The following is a 25,507-nucleotide window of genomic DNA, read 5'->3' as shown; positions in this document are numbered from 1 at the left end:
GGCTTCCCATACTCTGCCAGGGAGGAGGTGCACAAGAAGCTGGGACAGGGCACAGCCAAGACAGCTGATCCAAACTGGCCAAAGGGATATTCCATACCATATGACATCATGTTCAGTATATAAGCTGGGGGGAGTTGGCCAGTGAGCAGTGATCACTGCTCAGGGACAGGCTGGGTGTTGGTCAGCAGGTGGTGAGCAGTTGCATCACTTCTTTTTCCTTGGTTTTGATCCTCTCTCTCTCTCTCTTTTGTTGTTTTTCTTTTCATCACAACTTGTTACTACTATTATTTTATTTTATTTTATTTCAATTATTAAACTGTTCTCGTCTCAACCAACAAGTTTTCTTACTTTTGCCCTTCTGATTCTCTCCCCCATCCCCCCAAGGTGAGGGGGAAGTGAGCGAGCAGCTATGTAGTGCTTAGTTGCCAACTGGGGTTAAAGCACAACAGGGGTAGGAGTCCAGATTATTTTCTGTATTGCTGTTTCATCACTTGCCATGTCCTTGGGGGACAGATGCACTGTGAACAGGATGGCTGGTTCTAATCTTCCTGCTTCTCAGAGGTTATAGCTACTGAATCAAATTCTTTGAGAGAGAAGTACTTTATTCATTCTACCGATGGCCAAGATGGAGAGAGTACTGACTGTTAAGGTATGTGCTAAAAGGCCTGTCTGCTGACACACAAAGGAGCGCGGAGGCATAGCAGGTATAGGAACCCGACTAACACCCTGCCGGCACTCCTCCCAGGACCATCACAGGAGAGCCGTAACCGCATCAGTGGCTCATCTGCACAGACCAGAGGGGCACAGAGGCAGGCGAGGCAACCAAAATTACAGACTCGGAGAAAAAGGCACCCTGTTTGGCTCCTTCTGGGGCTGTATGGGGTATCGTCGGCCCCATGGCCCAGGGCTGATGTCTGTCAAGATGAGGCTCTCCAGAGCACCCCACAGTCTGAGGGGGGCTTACTGCCAACGGGTAAGGGACACATTATGGAATGCAGGGGAAGAGCATTTCAGTATTACACAAGACTTATGGGATGTCTAGGGCAGGAAACAAAGGGAGAGCAAGGGAGAGATCTAGGTGATCTGGGAAGGAATAAGTGGGAAAATAGAGGGATAAGGGATAGATAAGATAGCCTTACATGTAAGCAGGGCTGGTCAGTATGCTTGTCATGCCATGACCTGTGTCTGATCAGTACAGTCTCTCCTGACTTCTTATTAAACTCAATTTCTAACCATTTTCTTGGGCCAGGGGCTCTTGTTTACTCTGTGCATTTATGCTTATGGAGGGGGGTCTAAGTGCCAGCAACTAGAGTATATATCTTTCCCACTAATGGACCTTCGTCCTGATCGGGGGGAGAGAGAAATGGAATGAGGCTGTTAGTGCTGTTTGTGTGAGTGCTGTTCATTTCTGTTTGTGTTGATCTGTAGGACTTGCTGTGTATATATGCATATATGTGTTGTATAAGTGTGTTTATGTCTGTGCCCGCTGGGATTGCATTCCCAGCTTTCTTTATGGGTACATGGATGGAGAGTATCTCCTCCTTTAAGGGTGCATGGTTAAGGACCTTTCCAATGTAAAAAGGGAATAAGGGAGAAGCTGTAGAAGAGAACATACAGAGACACAAACGTGACTGACAAACTATAAGGCAGGTGGTTATGAGAACCAAACCTAGTCAGCCACACTAATTGCTAAGGGTATGTGGAATGTGAGAGTGTTTATTTCATTAAGATTATCTGATAGAGGTCCAGTGGGATACTAAGGAAAGGGGAAAGCTGTAAGCAAAATACACGGAGACACAAACCTGATAGACAAGCATAATGGGGGCAAAGAAAAGAAACAAACCTTGTTGGTCACACTCATTGGTAGGCTATCAAAAAGCTGCAGGCAAACCAATACTTTGCAGCTGATAATGATGCAAACCTGAGGGTCCACAATGTTGGAGAGGTGTTGCCAGAACTATGCAAACTGGTGAAGGAATGTGCGTTGGAAGGGTCTGGGGAAGAACGAAGGAGGAATAGGCAGAAAGGAGTGTAAAAGGAGCTGGCTGCATTTAAGCTGGGGCCAGTCCCTGCACTTACCTGAGCCCTGTGCCTGATCACCACAGTCTGTCTTCTTATTAAATCCTTTCATAATTATCACTGTCTTATCTCTTTGTGGTGTGTGTGTGTGTGTGTGAAGTCTGCAGGGACTAAGTGCAATGACTTCTTGGGAGGACTGGTGTTGAGTGGACACTGGGCCAGCAGCTGGAATCTGACTGGTGATGTGGATGCCCTGTGGCCTCTGGTGTCAGCTACTGGAAAAAGTGAGGGTCCTAGCATCAGTATTTGGAGGGGCCATAGTTCTTGGGATCTAGGGAGCATCCTACAGAATTTGAGCCCAGAGTGCCAGCGACATGAGGGGACCAGTGGGAGTGAAACTGGTGCCAGCAACTGTAATCAAACTGGGGGTATGGCCCCCCCTGACTTGTGGTGTCATCAGCTAGAGAGAGTGGGGTCTCAGTGCAAGCTACTGGAGCAGGTGAGGGTCTTTGCCACCAGCCACTGAAAATCAGCTACTGGGAGTGACATGGGTGAGTGAAGCAAGTCAGAGGCTCGGTGCTGGCACTTGGGACAGGACTGCAGGTCAAAGCCTGTCTGTCTGGTACCAGCTGCTGTGGAGGCAGCAGGGAGGTAAGGGTCTGTATCTGCCCCAAATCCGATGTTTGTTTGGCAGGTGTAATTTACTAGCAAACTTCAAGCTGGCCTAGCCATTGAGTAGAAAGCCTGAGGTCTGGGCACAGGGTCAGGCAAGCAGAGGGCCAGTTGTTCGTATTCACAGGGACCTGTGACTGTGCAGTGCCTTTGAGATGAGTGTGTGAGTGCTGTGTTTTCTACTGAGGACCAGGCTGGACTAGCTGGCAAGTAGAAGATCCATGAAGCAGGTAAGAGGGCCTGGGCATTGCTGTCAGATGGACAGGGGGCCCATGCTGGTACCTGGGGGATCCGCAACGTGCATGTGCTTGTGAATCTATAGAATGGGGTGTGTGGGCCTGCACTAGTCAACTTCCATCTCTACCAGTCGAGGAGGAAGGAGATGTGGCTGTCTATACTTAGGTTTTATGCAAGTCCTATATGTATGTGCTGTTTTAGGCAATGCCTTGTCTGTGACATACTGTAACTGGACATGTCAGCATCCTGCATGTGTGTCTCTGGGATACATAGTTGGCTTTGCTACTTTTCGAACCTGCAGCCACAACCCTCAGCCTGGCTGGGCTGGGCTCCAGTGGCCAGGCGGGTCAAAGTCCTGTGTCCGGACCTGTGGGAGGTGGTGTCCACTCCTGATATCCTTTAACACCTTGCTACTTGTGGGACCTGGGAACATGGAGCTATGGCAGCCACATCTGCTGGGCTACTGAATTCAGCTCACCCTAACACATACTAAACATCAGTATGGACTGACAAATTCAGGAGTCAGCTGTTCTTCAGAAGGTCATATCTTAGTAATCATAGCAGAAGACAGACTAATTTGCCTTTTCCTGAAGCACTGCCCTTGCCACTGCCCACCATTTCCACACTTTTAGGGAAGCCATATGACACCCTTATCACTTGTCAGCAATACTAGTTCTGTCCTCCAGCCAGCTCGTGCAATTTCTGATTTTTAAGATAGAACTGGGAGATGTTCTGTTACTGTGGTAAAATTCTGCTCTGCCCTTGGTGCTTTTCACAGAGGAGGCTGACAGGGGCATGAGCTAGCTAACATGGGCTTGATTTTTGTTTACAAGTTTATTCCTCAATTCTTTTGGGTGGCTGGCTTCCCAAGCCTTTTAGCTATATCCCTGAGCCTCTCTAGGCTCACTTGCATGGAAGTGCTTTTCTTTCAGCATTGCACACTGCTCTTGTTTTATCTTGTCTCACCTTGTACCTTAGAGAAGTATTGGGAGCAGAGGACCTTATGCCATGAGGGGATCAGCCTGTGCAGACGCTCTCCTGGGATAACAGCAGTAAAAGTGCCAAGAGTGTGGCCTAGAGGTGGCAGGTCCCTAAAAATCATGACTAGAATGTGATTGCTAGAAAGAAGGACTTTCCAAGGGCAATCAGTTTGGCCTGTCATTCATTCTGCTTTTTCAAGAACAAAGCTTATAGGGAAGTGTTGGGATTTTACCTTTTTCTGACAGACTGCAACAGCTGATATGTACTTGAAATCACAGTAACCTTTAGCAGCCTGTCTCTTGACTGTAGCCTATTTCCACACTTTAAACTCCATCTTTGAAACTGTTGCTTGCTATTTCTCCTCCCAATAAATGTTTGAGGTGGTTTCATTTTATATTTGAGAGATGCTGGTTTTTCCCAGCTGTCAAAACAAAGCTGAATTTGCATTATCACCACTGGATAATGGAATGCAGGGAGACAGTCAGTCTGAGGGACACCGTGATTAAGGTTGAGCATGCGTCTCACTTCAAATTTTAAAAAGTGCCTTTAAATCTGGCTTGAGTGGCAATCTAGTAAATAGGGGTAATTGTGTCTTAGTTTCAGCCACTTTTCAGAGGTCATGCTGTTTTAAAAGTGGCATATTGTATTAATTAATTATGGTGCAGGTTAACGATAGGGTTTCAGCTGTGTGCTTTATTTCCAAGACGGAAGGGAAGCATTGCTGAGCACACTCCAGAAGAGCACTGCTTTCTTTGATGTAAGGAAGCACGGGGCTGTGGCGGGGAGAATCTAAGGACACTGTTGTTGCAGCAGTCATGGCTGCCTGCGCACATTACCAAGCTTGAAAGGCCTTCACAGCGTTTCAGGAGAGATGTAATAGCACTGATTGTGATGGGTGACTGAGTACATTTTCCTTCAGAGCTGCTCAGAAACAACTGACAAGTGCAGTTTCAGGAAGGCTTCTGGAAAAGCTCATTGCGTGTGTCTTTATTGCCACCTTCTGGGAAGGGAAAAGAATAATTTCTTTGTAGAATAGATTCTACAAACATCACACCCTTTATTTTTGACAATATGCATGCCAACTCTTTTTTTTGTACAAGTACTTATTCAGATTGGCAGTGGAAGACAAAAGTATGTGCAAAGCAAAAACAGTATGCTCTTGATGCTCTTGAGGAGATCATTCTACTTCACTCTCCTTTCTTTCATCATTATTTTGCATTTTCTGTAAGTAGCCTATTTCCACAGGCACTTTCGTCTTAGGGGGCTTGGTTTTTTTAGATTGTTCTTGTAAGCAATAAGATTGCAGAAAGAAAAATGGCTTGGAATAAGCAATTAGCAAAGGTGATACTTCTTCAAAGTGCTCTCTAGGGTATATGTGCACCTTAATTTAACAGCATCTTTATTTTAATGACAGCAAGGTGGAATTTTTCAGAAGCACTCGTTCCCAATCTATGCCTAGTGATGTCAGTGGAAATTTCTTTTTTTTGTGAATTTCGGTACGAATGTTTATGCCATGACCAAGTATTTTATACTAATCTACTTTCAGATGTATAGCGCTACAACCAAACTAGCTTACTGAAGAATTACATATAGGGTAAAGGGGAGAGCACTGCTTAATTAATGTATTAACAATGCATGTTTTATTTAGCTGTTATTATAATTTATGGAAATCATATTGAGGCTTCAAGAAAGTAGATCCTGATGCATTTAAGGGGAAGAGGAGAAATGAATCATGAAGTAATTTGTATCTTTTGCCTGGTAATTCTGAGACACAGATATTAACACACTCAAGCAATACCCAGTATGTTATTTTCTATGTATATATACTATATATTATATTTTTATATTTTATATATAGTTTATATATTATACCATATATAAGCTATATATAAAATATATGTCTGTATTTAAATAAACAAAACCAAGGAAACTAGAACAGGAGCTAGATGGACAAATGATCCTAGATGATATATTAGACCATTTAAAGTGGGAGACTATAAACCAGTGACTTGTCTGTAGTCACACAGGGGAGTCTGTAGCAGAGGCAGAAACAAATTTAGATTTCCAGAATGCTAACCATAAGGCTACCTGCCTCCCTGGTGGTGGTTGTGTCCCCCCACTCCAAACTAAATAGCTTTCTTGCATCTCTGCTTCAATTTCTTGCAGAGTTTCTTTAAATGTTTTTAGTTCCAGGAATGAAATACCATTTTCTCCTTCCCCTCTCTTAAATTAAGTCTTCTTTTTAGCAGCTGTCATCTCAGTAATGAGACTGCCTTCTACAGTCTGCAAGTAGATTTCAGTCCAAAGTTTTAACCCATGTAGAGCAACAACATGCCTTGAGCAATTCCTGAGTGCTTCTAAAATATGTTGCAATGTGAAGGAGGCAGTGAGATATTAATGTCACTTTCAGTATTTTTCCATGTTTTCTCATCACAATTGAAATCACACATGAAGATAGTGGCGTTAGAGCATTATCTGTTGTGCAGCTAAACACAACAGAGGGAGTATTTTCATGAAACTACTGAGGTAACTTCTGTGTCTGAGTAGAGGTTTTTAGCAGCCTTTACATATTTAATGCCTTGAAGCCAGTGTTCCACTGCAGATGATACCCATTGACAAAGACAATATATATTGTAAGGTTTCATCACAAACCTCTAATTCCTTTGGTGAACTGACTCTCTTTAAAGAAAAAAAAAATACAGCTGGACTATGCCATAACCAGATGCTTTGTAATTTATTTTTTCTTCAGGTGAAAAATGTGTTTTGTATGAAGGCAAAGGAAGGCAGAAAAAAATCAATACGTGCCTTAGTGGCTATTGGAAATGGTAAAGGGGCTGCAGGTATGTGCATTTACTGTATGTAAAAGATGCCAAATTAATAATTGTTTGTGATAGGACTTCAGGAGGCATGGTGATTTGAAAGGACTTTTGATACTTTAAAAAAAAAAACAACTACTTTTTTTCCACTGGGCAATATTGAAATACCTGTAAGAATTTTGAGTTTCATCTCTATAAAAATAAGCTTTATGATCAAATTATATATGTATTCCTTTGGGCGCTTTGTTTTGTACTAAAAAAAGAAATTGGGAAAAGTAGTTGTATGTGATTAGGTTTGGAGCATATATTATCCACTGGTAAAAACAGCTTTTATTTAACTCTAGAGTGATAGAACTAACCACTGGTAGATCCTACCAGAAGGGGTCATCTATGCTTTCCTGTACACACTGTTTCTTTTTACTGTAGATACTGTTTATGTTTTAAACAAAGCCTGAAAGTATTCAACTAAACATATTTGCATTTGTTTCTGCTAGCCTTAGGCACCTAAGCTGCAGAGTGTATTTGTTTATTCTCAAGTCAAAGAAAAGAGTTAGGCACCTGCAAAAGGTGCCTGGAATTGCAGGTGGGCTGATGTGCCCCGGGAAGCATTCATGCCCTTGCACTGATGGTAGAAGAAAACAGCTGAGTGTGCTCTTCACAGAGGTGCCTGTGCTTGACTAAAATGAATCTGTGCCTCCACGGTTAGTAGGGCAGATAAAGTCATGAGAAAGTACGAGGCAGTGGATAGGGATTTCTATTTCTGGTTTTGAAAATCATTTTCACGTTGTTAGGGTTCTTGGGGTTTTTTTTCATTTGCTCTAACAGCGGTGACCACTCTGCAGCAAAGGGCAGCATGATCGGTTGTGCATTCTTCTGGATTATTTTCTGTCTAGTGTTAGTATTTCTAGGTAGAATTAGTATAAATCTGGCTGGGTTTTTTTTTTTCTTCTCCCTAAGTCTCAGGCGAGTCCCTTGGAAGTGTTACTGCTTTTAGTTAAAAAGGGCTTGTTATTGGTAGTCTCAGCTAGCATCTTGATTCAGAAATTCGTAATGAATCTGTCAAATCAGAAGACCCTAAATTTCTTTCTGATTCAGCCTCTTCAGGAAGCTTTCTTATTTTATTGAAGTTAATCATTAAAAAAAAGAAATCCACTTTATGAGCTTCCTACAGATACTATACTTTTAAGGAAAAATAGAGTACTCAGGCCCTTTGAGCCTGGTCTCATAGTAACTTCAGTGATCTGCGGCTTGACCCATTTGTAGGCTTTGTCCGTTATGACTCTTTATAACGGTCTCTTCGGCATACATTTTCAAGTCTAACCCTAGAACTTCCATCTACAGCATAAAGTAAATAGGACAAATCAAAAGAAACATAAGATTATGAAGGATCTTGTAATACGAGCTGTGAAAGAGACCTTTTTTCTTTTCTTTCTCAGCAAAGACTGGAGAAAGAATACTGGTCAGAGGCATTCAGTTTAGTTCTGATTTCATTGTAATGGAACTCTAAGCACAGTTACGCATGCAGCATAGCGACGACCAAGCTATTTCTAGAAGCAATCAGACCATCTCAGTGCAGCATCTAAATTGGATTAAGTAGCCCTGGATCCCAGCTGATATTATGGTACTGCTTCTTGGCTTAGTAAGATCACTCACAGCAAAGACATAGATGACTGATACCTGGCATGTTGTACCGTGTTCCTCTCCTCAGAAGTTTGGAAAATGCTGCAATAAGTAATGACAAGTCTTTCTTCAAGTGAAGTGTTCAGCCATCTTGACCAGAAGAGCCTTTGAGTTGGTCAGAATTGATCTTTACAAAATGAGGAGAAGATAATTTGCTCTACTGCAGCTTTTTATGGGGTTGTATGCAAAGTAAAAAGCTGCAAGAAAAATTCTTAGTTGAGTCAGTTACGGCTGTTGATGTGAAACTCAACCTGGAGAAAGCTGAAGTAGTTTCTGTATTATGGTTGTAAATTTTCTAACAAAGCAGGTTGCATTAAACAAAAAAAACAAACCAAAAACAAAACAAAAAAAACCCCAAACAACCGACCAAGCAAAAGAAAACGGATGAGGCTAGACAGGGCTGACAAATACATATTAGTACTTCAGTGGAAAGATATAGCCAGGTCTTAATACATTGGGTATTACTGAGTATGTAATACTTAATATCATATACTGGTAGAGCCAAAGGAGGCATTCCATGATGTGGTTGCCACTGTCGCTAAGGAAAAAAAAAAAACTCCAAAAACCAATCAACAACCTGTCACTGTCTTTTTAAAAAAATCTGTAAAGGCTAGCAGATATTCTCAGAAAACTATATTTTCTCTTAAGGATTTTCTGTTTCACTTTGTCAGTTACAAAAGTTATTGGGTGTCCTTCATTTGATGGTACCTGCTTTGCTTTTGGCATGGGTCAGATTCTGATACAGAATTTAAAAAGATAATGCTAATACCACTTAATTGTAAAGGCATCCATAAAGGAACTATGCAGCCACCCTGTACAGCAATGAGTTTTTTGTAGGTTTCCAGTTCTGTTATTGAGGAAATAGTGTTTATCTTTCACTCAGTTTTCAAATACCAGGAGTTAAAGGCTTTTTTTTGTTGTTGCAGGATAAGTTTTATTTAAGAAGCACCCTCGAATGTGCCAAGTTTTTCTCCATAAGGAGATAGTTCTCAAGCATTCTCTTGTGGATACAAACTAATGCACATTAGAATTCCTGTTAGACCTCAAATGGACTTAGAGATAAGACAGCTGTGCAAAATTAAAAGAAGAATCAGCTACAGAAATAGACTGTGAATAGCTGTGAAGTTAATAGTCCAAATAATAGAGGCATGTATTGTATTGGTGTCAGAGTACAGGAAATTGCATTCACATTGCTATATGACTCTAGTAAAGGAAATCCTGCTTTCAATATATGTGCAAAGCATCCACCTTTTGGATGTAAGTAGCCTCCTTTTTATTATGAGCTGAACAGATATCTCCAATGATGGGATATGTGGGAGCTTTAATAAGACAACTGTATTTCCAGTCAACTAGTTTTGCAGAACTTCATTTATGTGAAAGATTAAAGTCCAGATGTGTTCCTTGAGCTGAATTTTAATTTCAATTTGGAGGGGAGAAAAATTTATATAGAGAGCAAAGTGTGGTTCTCCAGCAGAAAGATGTTATTCTGAAAAAGCTCTTCCTACCTCTTCTTTCAAAAGCTTTGTAATGAAACTTGTTATCGCTTTCATCTGTATGTGCTGAATGATTGAATTGAGGTTGCCCGGGTAACTTCATTTTTGGCATTTTCTAATCTATTGCGTGATTTCACAGCATTAATATGCTGCTATTGTGCTCTGTGTGTATTTAGAAGAATAGTACCATTTCCTTGCATTTTCTTGTGCAGGAGTTAGCAGGTGACAGGGACCTCTGGGTGCATGGTGTTTGCACAGGGAAAGCTGTCTCAGGAGGTAGCTGATAGCAGACACTTCCCTTGACCGTCTGCTTCTTCCACAGCAGTCTCCAGGCTTGCAGTCGTATCCTCTTTGCTTGTAGCACCACAGCAGTCAGCATGGTATTTCTTTCCTAGGTATCTTCCAGCCCATTTCTCCTGTAATGTCTGCATGAAATTAGTGAGTCATTGTTGTCCAGTGGGTCTAATCCCATCGATTTTTGGATTAGGCTTTTGGATACTGGTAACCCACAGCCCCAGCTGACACAACAGAAGCATCAAAGAACCAAAAAATCTAGACCTGCTGTTTTGAAGTTAAATTATTTTAATTCAATCTACCTTGACACTGTTGGACTGCAGTTTGTAAAAATGGTTGTCACATCCTCTTATTCATTCTATAGAGTCAGGTGCGAGCTGACTGCAAATACTCTGACACTGCTGTGAAATCTCTTCATCTCTACCACAGTTCACCTGGTAAATAGGAGTAGGTCTGAGGGTTCAGGGAGAATTAGGTAGCAGTTTGTAAACTGGCAGTCTGCTTTTTCTCTGATCTACAGGCATGCGTTTTTTGCAAATGAACTATTGTGTTAAACGTGGTTTTCATATTCTCTATTTCGCTATTAGAAACCCAGTCTTCTCCTTTGCTTCTAGGGTCTCGGGGCTACTCTTTGTACAGATGTAGTTGATGTATCTGCATCAGCTTCCTGTTTTTTTCTTCCTTCCCTTCTTTCTTTTTAAGTAGAAGACTGGATTTTTTTTTGGCTGAAGCAGTTACCAGTATTCAATTGTTTGAAACAAGTTTGGGCAAATACACAAAAGAAATAACTTAAGCCTTATTTGTTTCATTTGACAACAACCAATTGGCATCCAGGTGTTAAGTAATCATAACTCCTAAACTGTTACTTTTTACGGTTTCTGTGTTTCTCGCTGGACCATTTTGTATGATCTCTGCAATGTAGCAAAAATAACAGGTAATAAACATGGCTGTGAAGTTTTTGTTTATTCCCCTTTGCTTTCTGAAGGTCCTGCCTCGTGTATTTCTCAGTAATAAAATGACTCTTTTCTGTCTTGCAGGTTTTGCAATGGGGAAAGCAGGTGACAGGATGAATGCTTTACGGAAAGTATGTTGACTGAATTATTTGTTCTGTCAGGCACAAATCTATCTCGTCCTATCAAGCACAAATAATCATACCTACGCTTTTTTTTTAATAATCAGTATGCTTTGTAGTCTATGCAAAGAAGTCAGTCCATGTACATGATCCATGCATTGTGATCCAAACAATCATAGGATCATTTAGGTTGAAAAAGGCCTTTAAGATCACTGAGTCCAACTGTAAACCTAACACTGCCAAGTCCACCACTAAACTATGTCCCCAAGCACCACAGCTACAAGTCTTTTGAAAGCCTCCAGGGTTCGTGACACAGTCACTTCCCTGGGCAGCCTGTTCCAGTGCTTGATAACCCTTTCAGTGAAGAAATTTTTCCCAATATCCAATCTAAGCTGCCCTTGGTGCACCTCGAGGCCATTTCCTCTTGTTCTATCACTAGTCACCTGGGAGAAGAGGCCAACACCCACCTCACTACAACCTCCTTTCAGGTAGTTGTAGAGAGTGATAAGGTCTCCCCTCAGTCTCCTTTTGTCCAGACTTAAGCTCATAAGACTTGTGCTCTAGACCCTTCAACAGCTTCATTGTTCTTCTTTGGACATGCGTAATGAGGTTGCCCTACAATGAGATTCTGTTAATGCACGCACTGTTTCTTTCCACTCCCTTTTCTATGGCCATATACCTACCTTCCCTTGCTCACTTGTTTCCAGTATCTGTATAGCATACAATCTGCTTTCTACAGTTAGCGTGTAGGAATTTTTCTCTTAAGCATGCAAAATGCCCTTATTAAGGCTCCTTTAGACTTCAAAATGTTACTTGTCCGTCTACATTAATCTAGTTTGTGTTGTAATGCTCAACTAAGCTATCAAAATAGCAATGCTAAGATACACAGAGTTTGATAAAGTTGTTACTTATATTGAGAAATCTTTTTAAATATTAAATCTGTTAGGAGAAAGCAGTTCTTTAAAGAGAACAATTTCATTGCCAAAAAGTAAATGCTTTAGATGTGTCAAACCTGATTTCCTAAGTTTTCTTTCTTGCTTTTTTCGCTGTCTAGCCAACTGAACAATTGGTAAATTTCAAATACTTTGCAGAAAACCTCAAGAAAAAATGTTTCCTGCTTTTATTCCCTAGGCAAAGAATAAAGCAATACGCTGCTTACATTTTATAGAGCTATATCAGAACCACACAAGTAAGTATTATGATTCTTTTAGACTCCTCGTTTAACTTTCAATAAGTACTGAATATACCAACAAGAACTGGTTGCAACTAGTTACAAAGCATAAAAAGATGTTAACCTGATGTTGACCTGGTCTGATGCATTGTTGTCCTGGTTTAGGCTCGGATAGAGTTAATTTTCTTACTAATGACTGGTATGGTGCTGTGGTTTGGACTTAGTATGACAATAGTGTTGGTAACACACTGATGTTTTAGTTGTTGCTAAGTAGTGCTTATACTAGTCAAGGACTCTTCAGCTTCTCAAGCTCTACTGACTGAGAAGGCTGGAGATACACAAGAACCTGGGAGGGAGTGTAGCCAGGACAGCTGATCCAAACTGGCCAGAGGGATACTCCATACCATATGATGTCATGCTCAGTGTATAAACTAGGGAAGAGCTGGCCGGGGGGCCAGTTCTTGGGGACAGGCTAGACATCAATTGGTTGGTGGTGAAGATGTGTTTTTCATCTACATCACTTGGGTTTATTTCTCCTTTTTTTTGTTATTTTCCTTTTCATTACATTTATTATTATTTATTATTAAAAATATTTAAATTATTAAACTCTTCTTATCTCAATCCACAAATATTCTCACTTCTACTCTTCTGATTCTCTCTCCCATCCCCTGGCAGGGGGGTGGGGAGTGAACAAGCGGCTGTGTGGTGCTTACTTGCTGGCTGGGGTTAAACCACACCAATTGTATTATTATTCTTCATGCATGATTTCGTTTCTTCAGCATGCTGTATGAAATCTTAGCCCCACATTGTTTTAGCTAGACAGTGGTAATGTCAGAGTACATAGTCTGTCAATCTCTGGGTAAAATAAATCACCATTACCTGGAATGAATATGCGGTTTACTCTTTACTTTCACTCAGGTTTGTATCCACAGTTACTGGAGGGTCCATGAAGAAAAGTTAAGATTATCTAATACAAGATGTTGTTTAAATATTGAGTGATTTATCTCCCTACTAATCTCCTGCCTTTTTGCTGTGTTTAAATTTGGATACTTAATGCATAGTATTTCAGGTTCCTTAAAAATGGGGGCGGGGGAGCGGGTAGTAGCAAGATTAGATCTCTGCTGGCAGAATTTTAGTTAAGGAAGTCAGATACTGTCTGGGCATCTCTTCTCTACAGTCAACTCCTCTGTGCTTTTCCCTTTTATATGTCAGAGATGATTCCCTGCTGAATCAATCCATGTATGCTGACAAAGCCCAGCAGCTGGGGAGAACGTGGGCTGGAGAAGTCAGTCTGATGTTTCATGGTAGCTTTTTGTTATTTCAATTTAATACCATACAAGTTCTCTCTGACGTTGGATGTGGTACCAAATATTCAGTTATCTTTCAGAAAAATTTTGATAGTACCTTGCAGAGTATATGAATATTTAACGAAGTCATTGTGTAGCTAAATATTCAGTATAATAAAACTTCAGCTTGCAAATACAAAACTGCAGTTATCCTCATGAATCTATTCCTTGAGCATTATTATTTCACACTAACAGATTGGCAATTAGATTAAAAACTGGTGGTGTTTCCACCATGCTTTCCATTCTACTTAACATAGAGGTCCTCTCTGAGCCATCTCGACTGCGGTGCTAGAATGCACTATGCAGAGAGCGAGTCACTGAATCAGATGTACATCGCAGCCACTGACCAGAGGATATGAGTTTGGGGTTCCTTTGAAGTAGAGAGAAGCAGGAAGACTGGAATGATAAATATTCTGTATGGAAAATCCAAGGATGCTGAAGCGTATGGGGAAATCTTAGGTTAAAAGCTGAATTACTAGAAAAATCTGAGTATGAGGAAGAAGATTGAATTGTATCATGTGAGCTCACTTCAAAGCTGGATGAGGATCATTGGAGGCATAGAGCAATTCATATTTTTCAAGTGAAGATTGGGTTTGTATGCAACAGTAACATAGTATTCAAATATTCACAGTTGCGTAAACATTCCAAATCTATTCCAGAAATTTACCTAAATTAACACTTCTCTTTAAAGAACTCAGAGGAGAGTAAAAACGACTTCCTGTTCACAGTTCTGAAAAAGATAGGTACTCCTTAAATGTGCTGAGCTAAAGCTTTTCTAGAAGGAAGAATTTAGCTGTAATGCCTTTTCCTTTTTTTTTCCTCCCCTCCAGTTTACCATGACATTACAGCAAGATTTAAAAGCACAAACATCCGCATGAAGAAACAAAACAAAGGTAATTAAAGCTGCCTGGAGATTTTGAATTTTTATTAATTACTGACTGGTATTTATGTTATATTTGTGCAATGTCTGTTTACTTTGGAGGTGGATCATTTGGTGCTGGTCTACCATGTTTTAAATGTTGAAGATGATAAATTATTTTTCAGTAGAAATACCTACAGTTGATGACATGGCTTTGGTATTGTAAATTGGGGTTTGACCCTCTTAAACTGGTGGGAGCTCTCTTCCTGGTTTTCTTTCACACTTCCAAAGTGTAGTTCCTTCTGCTCTAAATTACCTAGATGTGGAAAAGTCTAATCTAATAGGATTGATATTGGAGGTGAAGGCATTCAGAAGAACCCTGCAGGTTTTTCTTCTCATCATTTGCCCCACACATGCTTTGGAGAACTGATAGGCTCATTCCAAGATGCGTCTGTGTGCCTGTCCCTCCTAAACCCATACTGGGGTAACATGGGCAGATACCCTCCCTCAGACTACATGTGGTCATGAGCTGGAGCCAGGACAGCATCCAGCCTGCTACTTCCTCAAGGCTGTTACTACTTTATTTTCCCTAAAATCAAGAGCTTGCAGTGTGCAAACTAGAGGGATTATCTACCTTGGCTTGTACCTCTCTTTTGTACTTGTGCTTTTGATTTCTTTGCAAAGCACTCTTCATCTGTCTTTGTTGAATTTCAGTGTGTTGGTTTCAAACTGTGTCTCGTTTGTCAGACCTACCTCCACTGACTTCTTCTGACCGCCAGTACACTTGCAGCCTTTCACAAGATTATATCCTCAACCCATTTTTTTCAGTCTGTGTTCCTCTGTCCAAGTTGTTAATGAATGTACTTGCAGGTATGAAAGCCATTAAAAATCCATGGCAGGATCCTATCTGGAAAACGCACTTGACCTGACAGCAGACTGCTGGTAGTAGGGACACATACCTCAATGATGATTTCGCCCAGTTCTTATTTCCCTAGGTTTCTTTTTTTTTTGTTCTTGTTTTGTGAGAGTATCACACCCAACTGTGACAGAATACAAGTCCAGTCCTGTCACATTAGCTCCTTAGCCTTGGTAGCTTGTTGCTGCCAGTTTTGGACAGTGCTTTGCCTTGTCTGAGTATCTTGCTTGCCTTTTCAGTTACACAACACATTCACATATATTCAAGTATCCTCCAAAAACCAGGAAGCACTTTTCCACTTAAGGAATATTTTCCCTGTTTTATAACTGATGGAATTAGGTTGTGTATTTCCTGAAACAGGTTTGATGTTATGTAAGAAAAAATTGTGCTTATGTCCACTGTGCTCTGGGCAGCAGGCATCACTGGCCTTATTAAGAAGCATAACGATAGATCAGTGTGTAAAATGTGTGTGAGAGGGAGACTTCACTGTGTGCTCATGACCAGAAAACAAGCCGCAACATTATATGTCTATGCAAAATTGAGTTTTTAGGGATGGTATAGATAAAACTCTTGCTGATTTTACTTTAGTCCCTGACAGGCTTTTTGTTTTGCACTCTAAGGGAAGGATTCATAGCAGCAGCAGAATTTTAGAACACTTAAATGACTGGTGGACATACTACAGAACAAGATTTAATTTGCATCAGGCTCTGGACTTTGTGTCTGCCATCATTCCAGATCGCTCCTGTTTCTAGCATGTGCCAGCTGGGTGGAAACTACCGGGGGTATTGCTTGTCCATGCTGCAGAATATGCTACCTTTTGGAGTGCGGACAGCTCTTCATCTTCATCTTTGACTTGATTTTACAATTAAAGTATTCATGAAACTACTCAGCTAGACACATTGATACATCTCTCAATAGTGTTAATTAGTTCCTAATGTGAATTAATAAGAGGAAATGCAAAACAGTTTATCAAATACACTTTTGTGGCTGTGAAGCCCAGCACTTGTACCCTGTAGCTGTAATTAATAGGTATAAGAAATTAAAATTATTCATGGTTTTCATATTAGGCCATTGCATACGTAGACTGTCTTCACTTAAATATAGAAGATTCCTTCTGTTTGCTGATGGCCTTACAGCTGTATAGTTATGTATGCTGAATCCTCTTGCTTTGCATAATTACAGCTGGCAGTTTATTTCCAGTTCCTGTGCATAGGACTCAGGCAGCTATCTAAATAAATGATCGCAACAAAGCCTAATGCTTTAGTAGAAGAGGTAAAGTCACTGCTATACTTAAACGCTCCTTTCTTGCATTTATTCCTGATCCACACAAAGTGGAGAAAACCCCCATCACATATTCGGGATTACATATTAGACAACTGAAAATCCAGGTTAAAAAAGCAATGTAATGTGAACATGTGAATGTGAATTTAACTTGGAGTAGACCCTTAGTGTGGATATAAGGTGGATGTTCTATTCCCAAACTCCGAAAATGCAATATAGATTGCCCATAACAGGTTGTGTTAGTTCATAGGAAGGATATATTTTAAATACTTTTTCTGGTTACCTTTGTATCTTTTTCAGTGTGAGAAAATTTGGTACGTTTAAAATGACCCTGTTCTCTTGCATAGGCTTCACTGACTTAAACCACAGTAAGGCAGTGTGAGTGCCACAGACAAACTAAAAATGTCTGAGCATAACTTTGTCTCCACAGCTGGAGTTTGCAGTTGGAATCCTTTCCTTTTGAGTTTGGAATAAATTTTGTTCAGTGACTGATAGACTAGTTTGCTGGCTTCTGGGTTTCATGTATTGACAAACTGTAGAAACATGATTGAGAAGAGATGGGAGAAAAACAACAATAAAACTGTCAAAAATTAAATGTTTTAAGTCACTAAAAAGGAAACTTTGACAAACAGCCTTTCAGAGGTCATTCGCGTGTAATTGGGTATAAAACTTGACTTTGTTTTGTAGCATAGAAAATGGTATTTTCTCAAATGGCAGGAAGAATGGCTTTGGACAGTTATAGTTTCTTGTCCAATTATAGGTTAAAAGAAAAAGGGACATATTGGCACATAAAACATGCAGCACTGGAACAGATTTTTTTTTTTCCTCATTTACTCAGCAGCAGCAAGTCTGTCCTGCAGAGCAGACTAATCAATAACCTGGCTTTTCAGCTTTTAAGCAAGAAACATTAGAGCTATCACAAACCAATTTTTAAAGATTAATAGAGCTAGGCTACATGAAACAAATCTCTCTGGGGAATGAGAGAGCACAATTAGAATCCGCAAAAGAACAACCCTCCTTCATTAAAGTCTGGCAAGTCTAAGAAACCATTTGCAGTTAATGCTAATATACTATAATTATGCATTGGAGCTAATATAACACTCTATGATGGTGATGGATGCAGATGACATCCAAACCTCTGTTGTATTTGTGGATTTTGAAATATGTTTCTCTCTCCTTCCTGCTCACCTACAAATTTCCTGTTGTTACAGTTACAAGCTTTTGTAATTTGGCTTGTGATTTCCACAGACGCACGCAAACTTTTTTCAATGATCTTATTGCTTTGAACGGTAAGTTGAAAGCAAATGAGCATCACATCACTCATTTGTTTTTTAAGCTTGATTAAAAGAATTGTTTTTTTCTAGAAATAGAGTGTTTTGCTGTCTTTCTGATGCAGTCTTTAGCTCCAAGGAGTCTGTTACCTTCTTTATTTCCATTCCCTGTCCTTTACGTTGTGCCACTAATGCAAAAACAAAGTGTAATTCATGCCGGCTGCTGGGCCAGGAGAAAGGAAGTGATGTCTCTGCACAGTACCTTGATGATCTGTGCTGTCTTACTCTCTTACTAGCACACAACATTCTGCTACCTTTTGTAAGCTGAAGAGGACAAGCATAACTTTTTTGTGGCTGGTGGCTAGTGGCTGTTATATTTTGCATAGGCTGTGAAGTTGGTGAATTGCTGTTGTTGAATTGGGAGGCAAGTAACAGGTTCACGTTTTGGAGATAAACTGCAATGTATAAGTTTGGTACAAATGGGTGCAGTGATGCCTTCCTCAATTTGAAAGCAGCTTCAGTCCCATTTCACTGCTTAAAGCTTTGCTTAACAAGAGCTGAATAAAATAAAAATGTGGTAGGATTTATTTGGCTACCCAAAGGTCTGTGAGCAGCGAGAGACACCAGTGCCAGTGGGCACTCACCCTCTTTCCCAGCAGCTCTGTGTTTAGACCAGACTCTTCTGTTGGAGCATTACTGCCCACAGACTTACTTGGACTTCCCTTTTCCTTCCCTCCCCAATTTTGCTGCCAGCTCTGTGTCTGATAAAGGTGTTGAGCACAATCTCGGGCTTTAGGAAGGCACTGTAGGCCTCTCATCCAGCCGCAGTCTCCCTGGGAATGAGACACACTAACATTGCTCCTACTGCAGAGTCCTTCTGGAAGGAAGCTCAAAGGACAGCAGTGCTTGAGCATGTCAGTTGTTTTGAGCAGTAACTTCACCATATGAGACCAGTTTAAATCTCTCTATCATGTATGTGAACCAGGACTTTAAAGTCAGATTTACCATCATTAGGAGGTACTGAAGCTGTCATTCAGCAGTTGGTCACCTGAAATTGCAAAGGAAGAGGTTTTGAAGAAATGTAGGTATTGGTTTTTAGAAAAGACAGTCTTGGTCAGGATGCAGTTACATTTAGATTCTCTCCCCTTATAATGGTTTCTTTTTAAAACTTGTTGCCTTGCTTCTCTGCTAATTTAATTTTTTAAATTAGTTTTAGTTCTGGGAAGTACTAGAGTTATTTTTCTGCTAAGTGGGAGAAAGAAATTGCCTTTTTTTTAATTAATGTTCCCATTAATCAATATCGGGTGGTGGGGTATGCTTGTGGAAGGTTCTTCTAAAGCTGCCAATGGTACTTCTAAGGAATACTACCAAACCTGTGGTATTAAACAATTCTTCAGGTTGCATTTTTATGGATTTATGTTTTGAGTTTATAGGTGGCAACATTTTCATTTGGTTTTGCAATATCTTAAGTAAGGTATATTTCATATAAAAACCCCGTGTTCTTTATGTTACCGTGCCTGCAAAGACTGGGAAGACTAGGAAGAATGGTCTTCCCAGAATGGTTTTGCCATTTTTAAGATATAACGTATTCTAACATGCTGGGTAACAAAAATAACTAAGAAAAGGTCTTAGTTCTCTCTTCTTCCTTAGCTAAGTTCTATGCTTACAAATAATCATGTAATGCTGAGTTATATTTCTTTTTTCCCCAGGGTATGGTCTTCGTTGCCACCGAGCTATCATCACCATCTGCAAACTAATTGGCATTAAAGACATGTACGCCAAGGTTTCTGGATCCAAAAACTTGATTAACATTACCAAAGCTCTCTTTAAAGGCTTGACACAACAGGTAGATTGCACTCTCAGTGGTTCTATACATTAGGTCAAGGGACAGAATGGGATTGATATTGTAGTAATTAGTGGGCAAATAGTTTATGTTCTAGGCTTAAAATTAAGTAATTTTCCAAAGAGCAAACAAAATCTGCATGTGAATAATTCCTCAGCAGTTACACAAAGTTGTCCAGTCAGAAATGGCTGTATGTAACTCTAGCTGTTCCACATCCAAGTGCCTCCAAGAGACGTCTGAATTTCTGGGCTTTCATTGAAGTATTTTTGGTGACATTTGTAAAATTATGGGCAGAGGAAGTTGTGGCCCAGGTTTGGTTGCTGCTGCTTGTTTGTCAGCATTCTAAATTTTCATTGCCTAAAGACCAAACGTCACAGCTGCTTCTATCGCTAGTATAATTAACATCTCTGAAATAAGTCAGGGAGGTGGTGTCATTTCCTCTAACTCCAAGTGCTCACAATGGAGATGTCTCTGTCTGAACCAGCTGTCTGTACTTGATGGAAAGATCCGATATGCAGCATTCCATCTGACTTCCTTTGAACACCAGCCTTAGGATGAGTCAGGTCTTTTGAAATTCCTGGTTATCTCATTTGGTTGTAGAGTCTTGGAAGCTGCCAGGATTTAGCTGCTTACATTCTTAATATACCCCTGCAAAGATATAGTTGCCAAATCTGTCAGCCTGTCTTAACCAACTTTTTCAGTTGAGCCTCGGGAGGGGTGGGGGTCATGATCCTCTTCGCCTAATTAGGTAGCTACAGATGCTTTTCACTATCTGAGGTTAATCAACTTGAAGAAGTCTGTCATATATTTTCAATGCATTGTCTCTGAGAAGTCTTCCACAGAATGAATAGAGTAGAAGAAGAAGAAGAATTAATAGGAGAATAGAAGAAGGGCATGCTATATATAATAAAGCAATGCAATATTATTGCTTTGAGAGGTGTGTACTTGATATATTTCCTTGACTGCCCTGAATGGGAAAAATTTTCTGTTCCGGTCGATGCTTATTCTGTAAAATCTGAGTGTTAACAAAACAACTTGTATGTGAGGAAGAGGTATAGTTGAAAATAATATTCAATTCATATCATTATGTTAGCTAATATTACTTTTCAGGGCAGTAATAAGCACTTTACTGTTGTCAAAGCAAAATTTATATCCATATGAAGACATAAAAAAGTTACTGCACGTTACTAACGTGCATCCTTATTAACAGGATGCGCCTTTTCTGACCAGATCCTTTCCAGAAGCAAGTTCTTCTAGGATGACATTGTAATGCTAGTATATCTGTAGTCTATCTACCTGAATTCCTGCTGCTTATGCAATTAGCATATTTGAAACCCACGAGGATGAGCCTGACGAGTCACTTAATTTATGCAGTGTTTAAACTATTTATTAGTAAATTTCTTTTTTTTTTCCCTACCCCATATACCATGTAGAGACTGATCTGAAGTAAACCAGCATGATCATCATTGCTTTGATTGTCTTTTATCTTTCCTACTCCCAGGAGACTCACCAACAGTTAGCGAACCAGAAGAGTCTCTATGTAGTGGAGTTCCGGGAGGAGCAGGGCCCTCTGCCCATCGTAGTGGCACTGCCTGAGGGGACTGTTCGTGAGGATCCCGAGCCTGAAGATGAGGTTCCAGACACAAAGCTGGAATGGAGTGAGGTGAAAGAAGCTCAGGGAATGAAGAAGTCTTCCTGGGCAAATGTCAGACGGGCAGCGTGGTAAAAACTTCAGTCTTTCTGTCTTTTCTGCTCAGAGGTGCAATTGGGAAAGTCCAGCCCAAATGGACAGGTTGTCTAGGCTTACATTTCAGAGGGGAGGGCACCAGTAGCTGTCTCATGACATTCATATGCTGCTCCCATTGCTACCATTCAGTAACTTTGTTTGCTTTCCCACAATTCTTCTGACCACTGTTCAACTAGGAACATGCAGACTTAAGCAGCTGGTGAACATGACTTTGACTTTAAGCATGTATTTACTTGATTCATTAAGATGGTGTTTAATCAACAGACCCCATGTTTCTTGGGAAACTACTGAAGATATAAGATTGTGAAAGCAATAAAGAATCCTCAGAAGGAGTTCATTGTGGGTTTGTTGGGGTCTTTTTTGCAAAATGCCAATGTCTGGGAGATCTTGAAGCAAGCAGCAGTAGTGGGAGTTAATGTATGCACTCTCCACCTCCTTCCCTAGGCTCACTCATTATGGTGGGGGAACTGTGAAATCAAAGTAGAAGTTGTGTGTCCTCTGGTGGGGGGGAGGGCAAGGTGATGGTGGTGGCCAACAGCTGGAGTTGTGCAAATACTGTTCATGCAAGTGGGGGAGTTCCCCAAATGAGGCGGAGCCCAAATAGCTGAGGACAGCCACCCCACAGTCTCCTGTGGGATATTGCAGTGTTATGACTGCCATTGGAAGTCTGCTCCAAAACCTGCAATCCAGCCTTTCCTATGGTAGTCTCCTCTGGACATGTGCTGGGATAAGACCTAACTTCATTTTCTGCCAATTTGATACTGAGCACAGTAGTCTTGGACCCTACCCAGAACTTAAAGTGCTACAGCTGTCAGAAGTTTAAAGGAGAAAAAGAACATCCATGATACATGCCAGCCTCTGCCCAGAGATGAAGTAAACCCCTTCATGTAGCAGATCTCCAACTGAAGCACACAGGTACATGCTAGATGATAGATTGGAGGATCCGTCACCCAACTCCTACCAGAAGATTTCTCTGTATGATAAAAGGTGTTTCTACCACCTGTTTTGTTAGTACAGGAGAAAACACGTTAGAAATACTTCAAGATCAGCCTGGGAAGTTATGTCCGAAGTTCTGATGTTAAAGACATTTAGGAGCAATATTTTGCCTTGATTTCAGTGCAGGTTCCTAAAGACAGCAGTCACGTACGTACAAAGAGGCAAGATGAATTTAACTGAGTTGTATCTCACTCTGTTAATGGAAATTTTAATTCAAAGGCCATGCCTGCTGAGCAGTTGGCTGAAAGCTTTATTCCTGTTTGCCAGCTCAATTTAAATCCACCTTCAGCAGGATTGCAAAGTGTTCAGTTTGCAAACCTTCTTGTTAGCAGCATATAAAACTACTGTTCAAGAGTATGTGCTCACGCTTAGCTTGCATCTTACTGTTGAGCAAAATCAAGAATGAATAAACCTGGGCTGAAAGAATCAAATCTTGCTGCATTTAGAAGACACTTTAGTTTACCTCTGTCCTTGCAGAAACTGAGCTCAAGTGAGTTGACTCTGCCACTGGCCAGAAACAGCCTGAGCTTGGGTAGTAGAGAGAGCCTAAAGTGCTGACTGGATCAGCTCTTAGTCAATTGTTTCCCTTTGTTGCAGTGAGCAGAAGGGTCATGCCAGCATTTTCTCTCTTCTTGGAATGAGGAATGTGTGTGTCAGTAGCAGGTGACTGCGTCCTACTTGGAGATGTCCTGCTACTTCCTTTCACTCTGTTCTTGCATTCCCTCACCCAACATATCTGGAGAAGCCCCCCATATTCTGGCCTAAGTATGGTGATGGTGCCACAGGAGATCATACAAGGCCACTGCTGCACAAAAACTGGGGATGTGGGTAATGTCAAGGTCTCAAGCAATGCCCCATCTGCATAGTGGGATGAGATGGCAGAATTGGGCAGGTCCTTGTGTGATCTTGGGAATGGCTAAAGAAAGACCAGCTATAGGGACAGGTCCTTAGCTAGCAGCACCCGATGCAGAGCAAGTTGTAAAGTCCATCTCTCCCCAGATGACCTGGACCTGAACACTTCCTTGTGCATCCCAAACAGATCTCACACCATATATTCCCAGTTTGTGAAGTATATAGGCCATCACTCTGCACAAGGGAGACTTGCAGACAGACATCTCCCTTGAACCCTTCTTGGTCACTCAGTAATTTCTGTTCTCACTGCTAGTGCAAGGTAGAACAACACATCATTCTCAGTGAATCTTTTTTCCATCAGCTAAAGCGCTGGGAAGTGTCTGACTGATTTCTAGCCCGTGCCTCCAAGAGAATCCACACAAGCCTTGGAGGTCCACCTTGTGTGCTAGTAGAAATGAGGAGCTGCAAGGCAAGGAAGTGGTAGGGTGAATGTCATTTGCCTTTTCAGAACATAAAGGAAGTAATGTAGTAACCACCAATCTTCCCCTTTCCCCAAGGTCTGCACACCAGCTCTACTTGCATCTGCTCCCACCAGGGTCTTCAGGACTCCTCTGCCTTGTCTGTGCTCTCTGGAGGAGGTTTAGGGCTCTTCTTAGACCCACAGGACAGTAACTCATGTTTGAGCATTTCCATGAATTGGGAATCCCTGTCCTCAAAGCAAATGGGGTTTCAGTGCTTGATTCTGTTAGCACAAGGGGGACCAAGGAGTAGGACAAGGAGACCAAGGAGTCTCGGTAGAAAGATCCCAGGTGGGGAATGGACCATAGTTGGGTCAGGAGAGGGGGAGGCAGGCCGAGCTGGCCGTGAATCAGACTCTGCCACAGACCCACATGGGGCTTTGATCCCTCCATACATGTAATCTTTTTGTGGGTTTCCTGTTTTCACAAGTTTGTTCGTATTAATACAGATGCTTGTATGGATGTTTTACCCAGCATACAGTTTGCTCATCACTCACAGATAAACCTGACTGTAAAATGAGAAACATCAGAAACTCTTGCATTTCCCATGGAGGTGACCAGGATTTTCTATTAAGTTTCTTTGCTTTCAGACAAAGCCAATTATACTCCTACAATTCAGGAGAAGATGGAAGTGCTTCTAACTCATTGCATCACTGGACACAAGGTATCCAATATACAAATATTTGGGGAATAGCTAACATTGCTGTTAAGAAGCTGTTTAATTAAGCAGGAGCAACCAGGGTTACAATCTGAGCATAGTTAATGAATGATATGTCTGTAACCTTGCTTTTATCACAGGAGCTAAGGTTTTGACTGTATTCAAGTGGATAGTTTGTTTTAACTAAAGTGTAGTTACCTGCTTTCTAGAGTAGACACCTGCAGACCTCCTTGTTTTGCTAAGGAAGCTGGAGAAGAGCAGATAGAAACTCCAGTTACACTGCCAGTTGAAAGCCGGTGGTAGATGTGGGGATACAATAAACCCACTGGTTTTAAAAGTGTGATGGAACTTGTAAGTGCTCTAAAAAACCAGACTGATTTGTGGCTTTTTAAATGGGCGTCTCCATCTAGCTGCATCTGCAAGGGAAGGGGAGGATGCTGTTGGAGATCAGGTGCCAGGCTGTGGGGTTTTGGAAATGTCTGAGCAAATGCATAGCCTGTGATGGAGCAGCCCCATATATTGGGCCAGGCTGGGAGCTGCTCTGTAGGCAAGAACTGCAGGTGCTTTGTAGTCAACAAACTGCAAGGGCTAACCGTGTGCAAGCAGCACTTAGTAGAGCTAGCTCACTCACATACTGGGGAGTCATGCTAATATGCAGTTAACCCCAGACAAGTATCTCCACGGGAGAAGGATCAAGCCTGCAGTGTTCATCATGGCAATATTTCCAGTGGGGTGACAGCAAAATCTCAGGCCAATGCTGTCCTCAGGACTCTCTGTGGGGATGA

The 25,507-nt window shown here is 41.1% G+C and overlaps 1 protein-coding gene across 1 annotated transcript in view; it reads left to right on the top strand.

The window, feature by feature from the left end:
• The window catches only part of MRPS5 (mitochondrial ribosomal protein S5), a 1,175,798-nt gene that overhangs the window by 49,021 nt on the left and 1,101,270 nt on the right, over positions 1-25,507 (top strand). Inside the window, exons 6-11 of the mRNA XM_064446598.1 lie at positions 6,659-6,749; positions 11,230-11,276; positions 12,396-12,453; positions 14,612-14,674; positions 19,818-19,954; positions 21,453-24,728. Coding sequence (XP_064302668.1) covers positions 6,659-6,749; positions 11,230-11,276; positions 12,396-12,453; positions 14,612-14,674; positions 19,818-19,954; positions 21,453-21,677 — 621 coding nt within the window. The 3' untranslated portion in view covers positions 21,678-24,728. The remainder of the gene's footprint in view (positions 1-6,658; positions 6,750-11,229; positions 11,277-12,395; positions 12,454-14,611; positions 14,675-19,817; positions 19,955-21,452; positions 24,729-25,507) is intronic.

Source organism: Phalacrocorax carbo, chromosome 3 (assembly GCF_963921805.1).
Source record: "Phalacrocorax carbo chromosome 3, bPhaCar2.1, whole genome shotgun sequence".
NCBI lineage: Eukaryota > Metazoa > Chordata > Aves > Suliformes > Phalacrocoracidae > Phalacrocorax > Phalacrocorax carbo.
The sequence above is the reverse complement of the archived record's forward strand: the minus strand, read 5'-3'. Positions and strand labels throughout refer to the sequence as shown.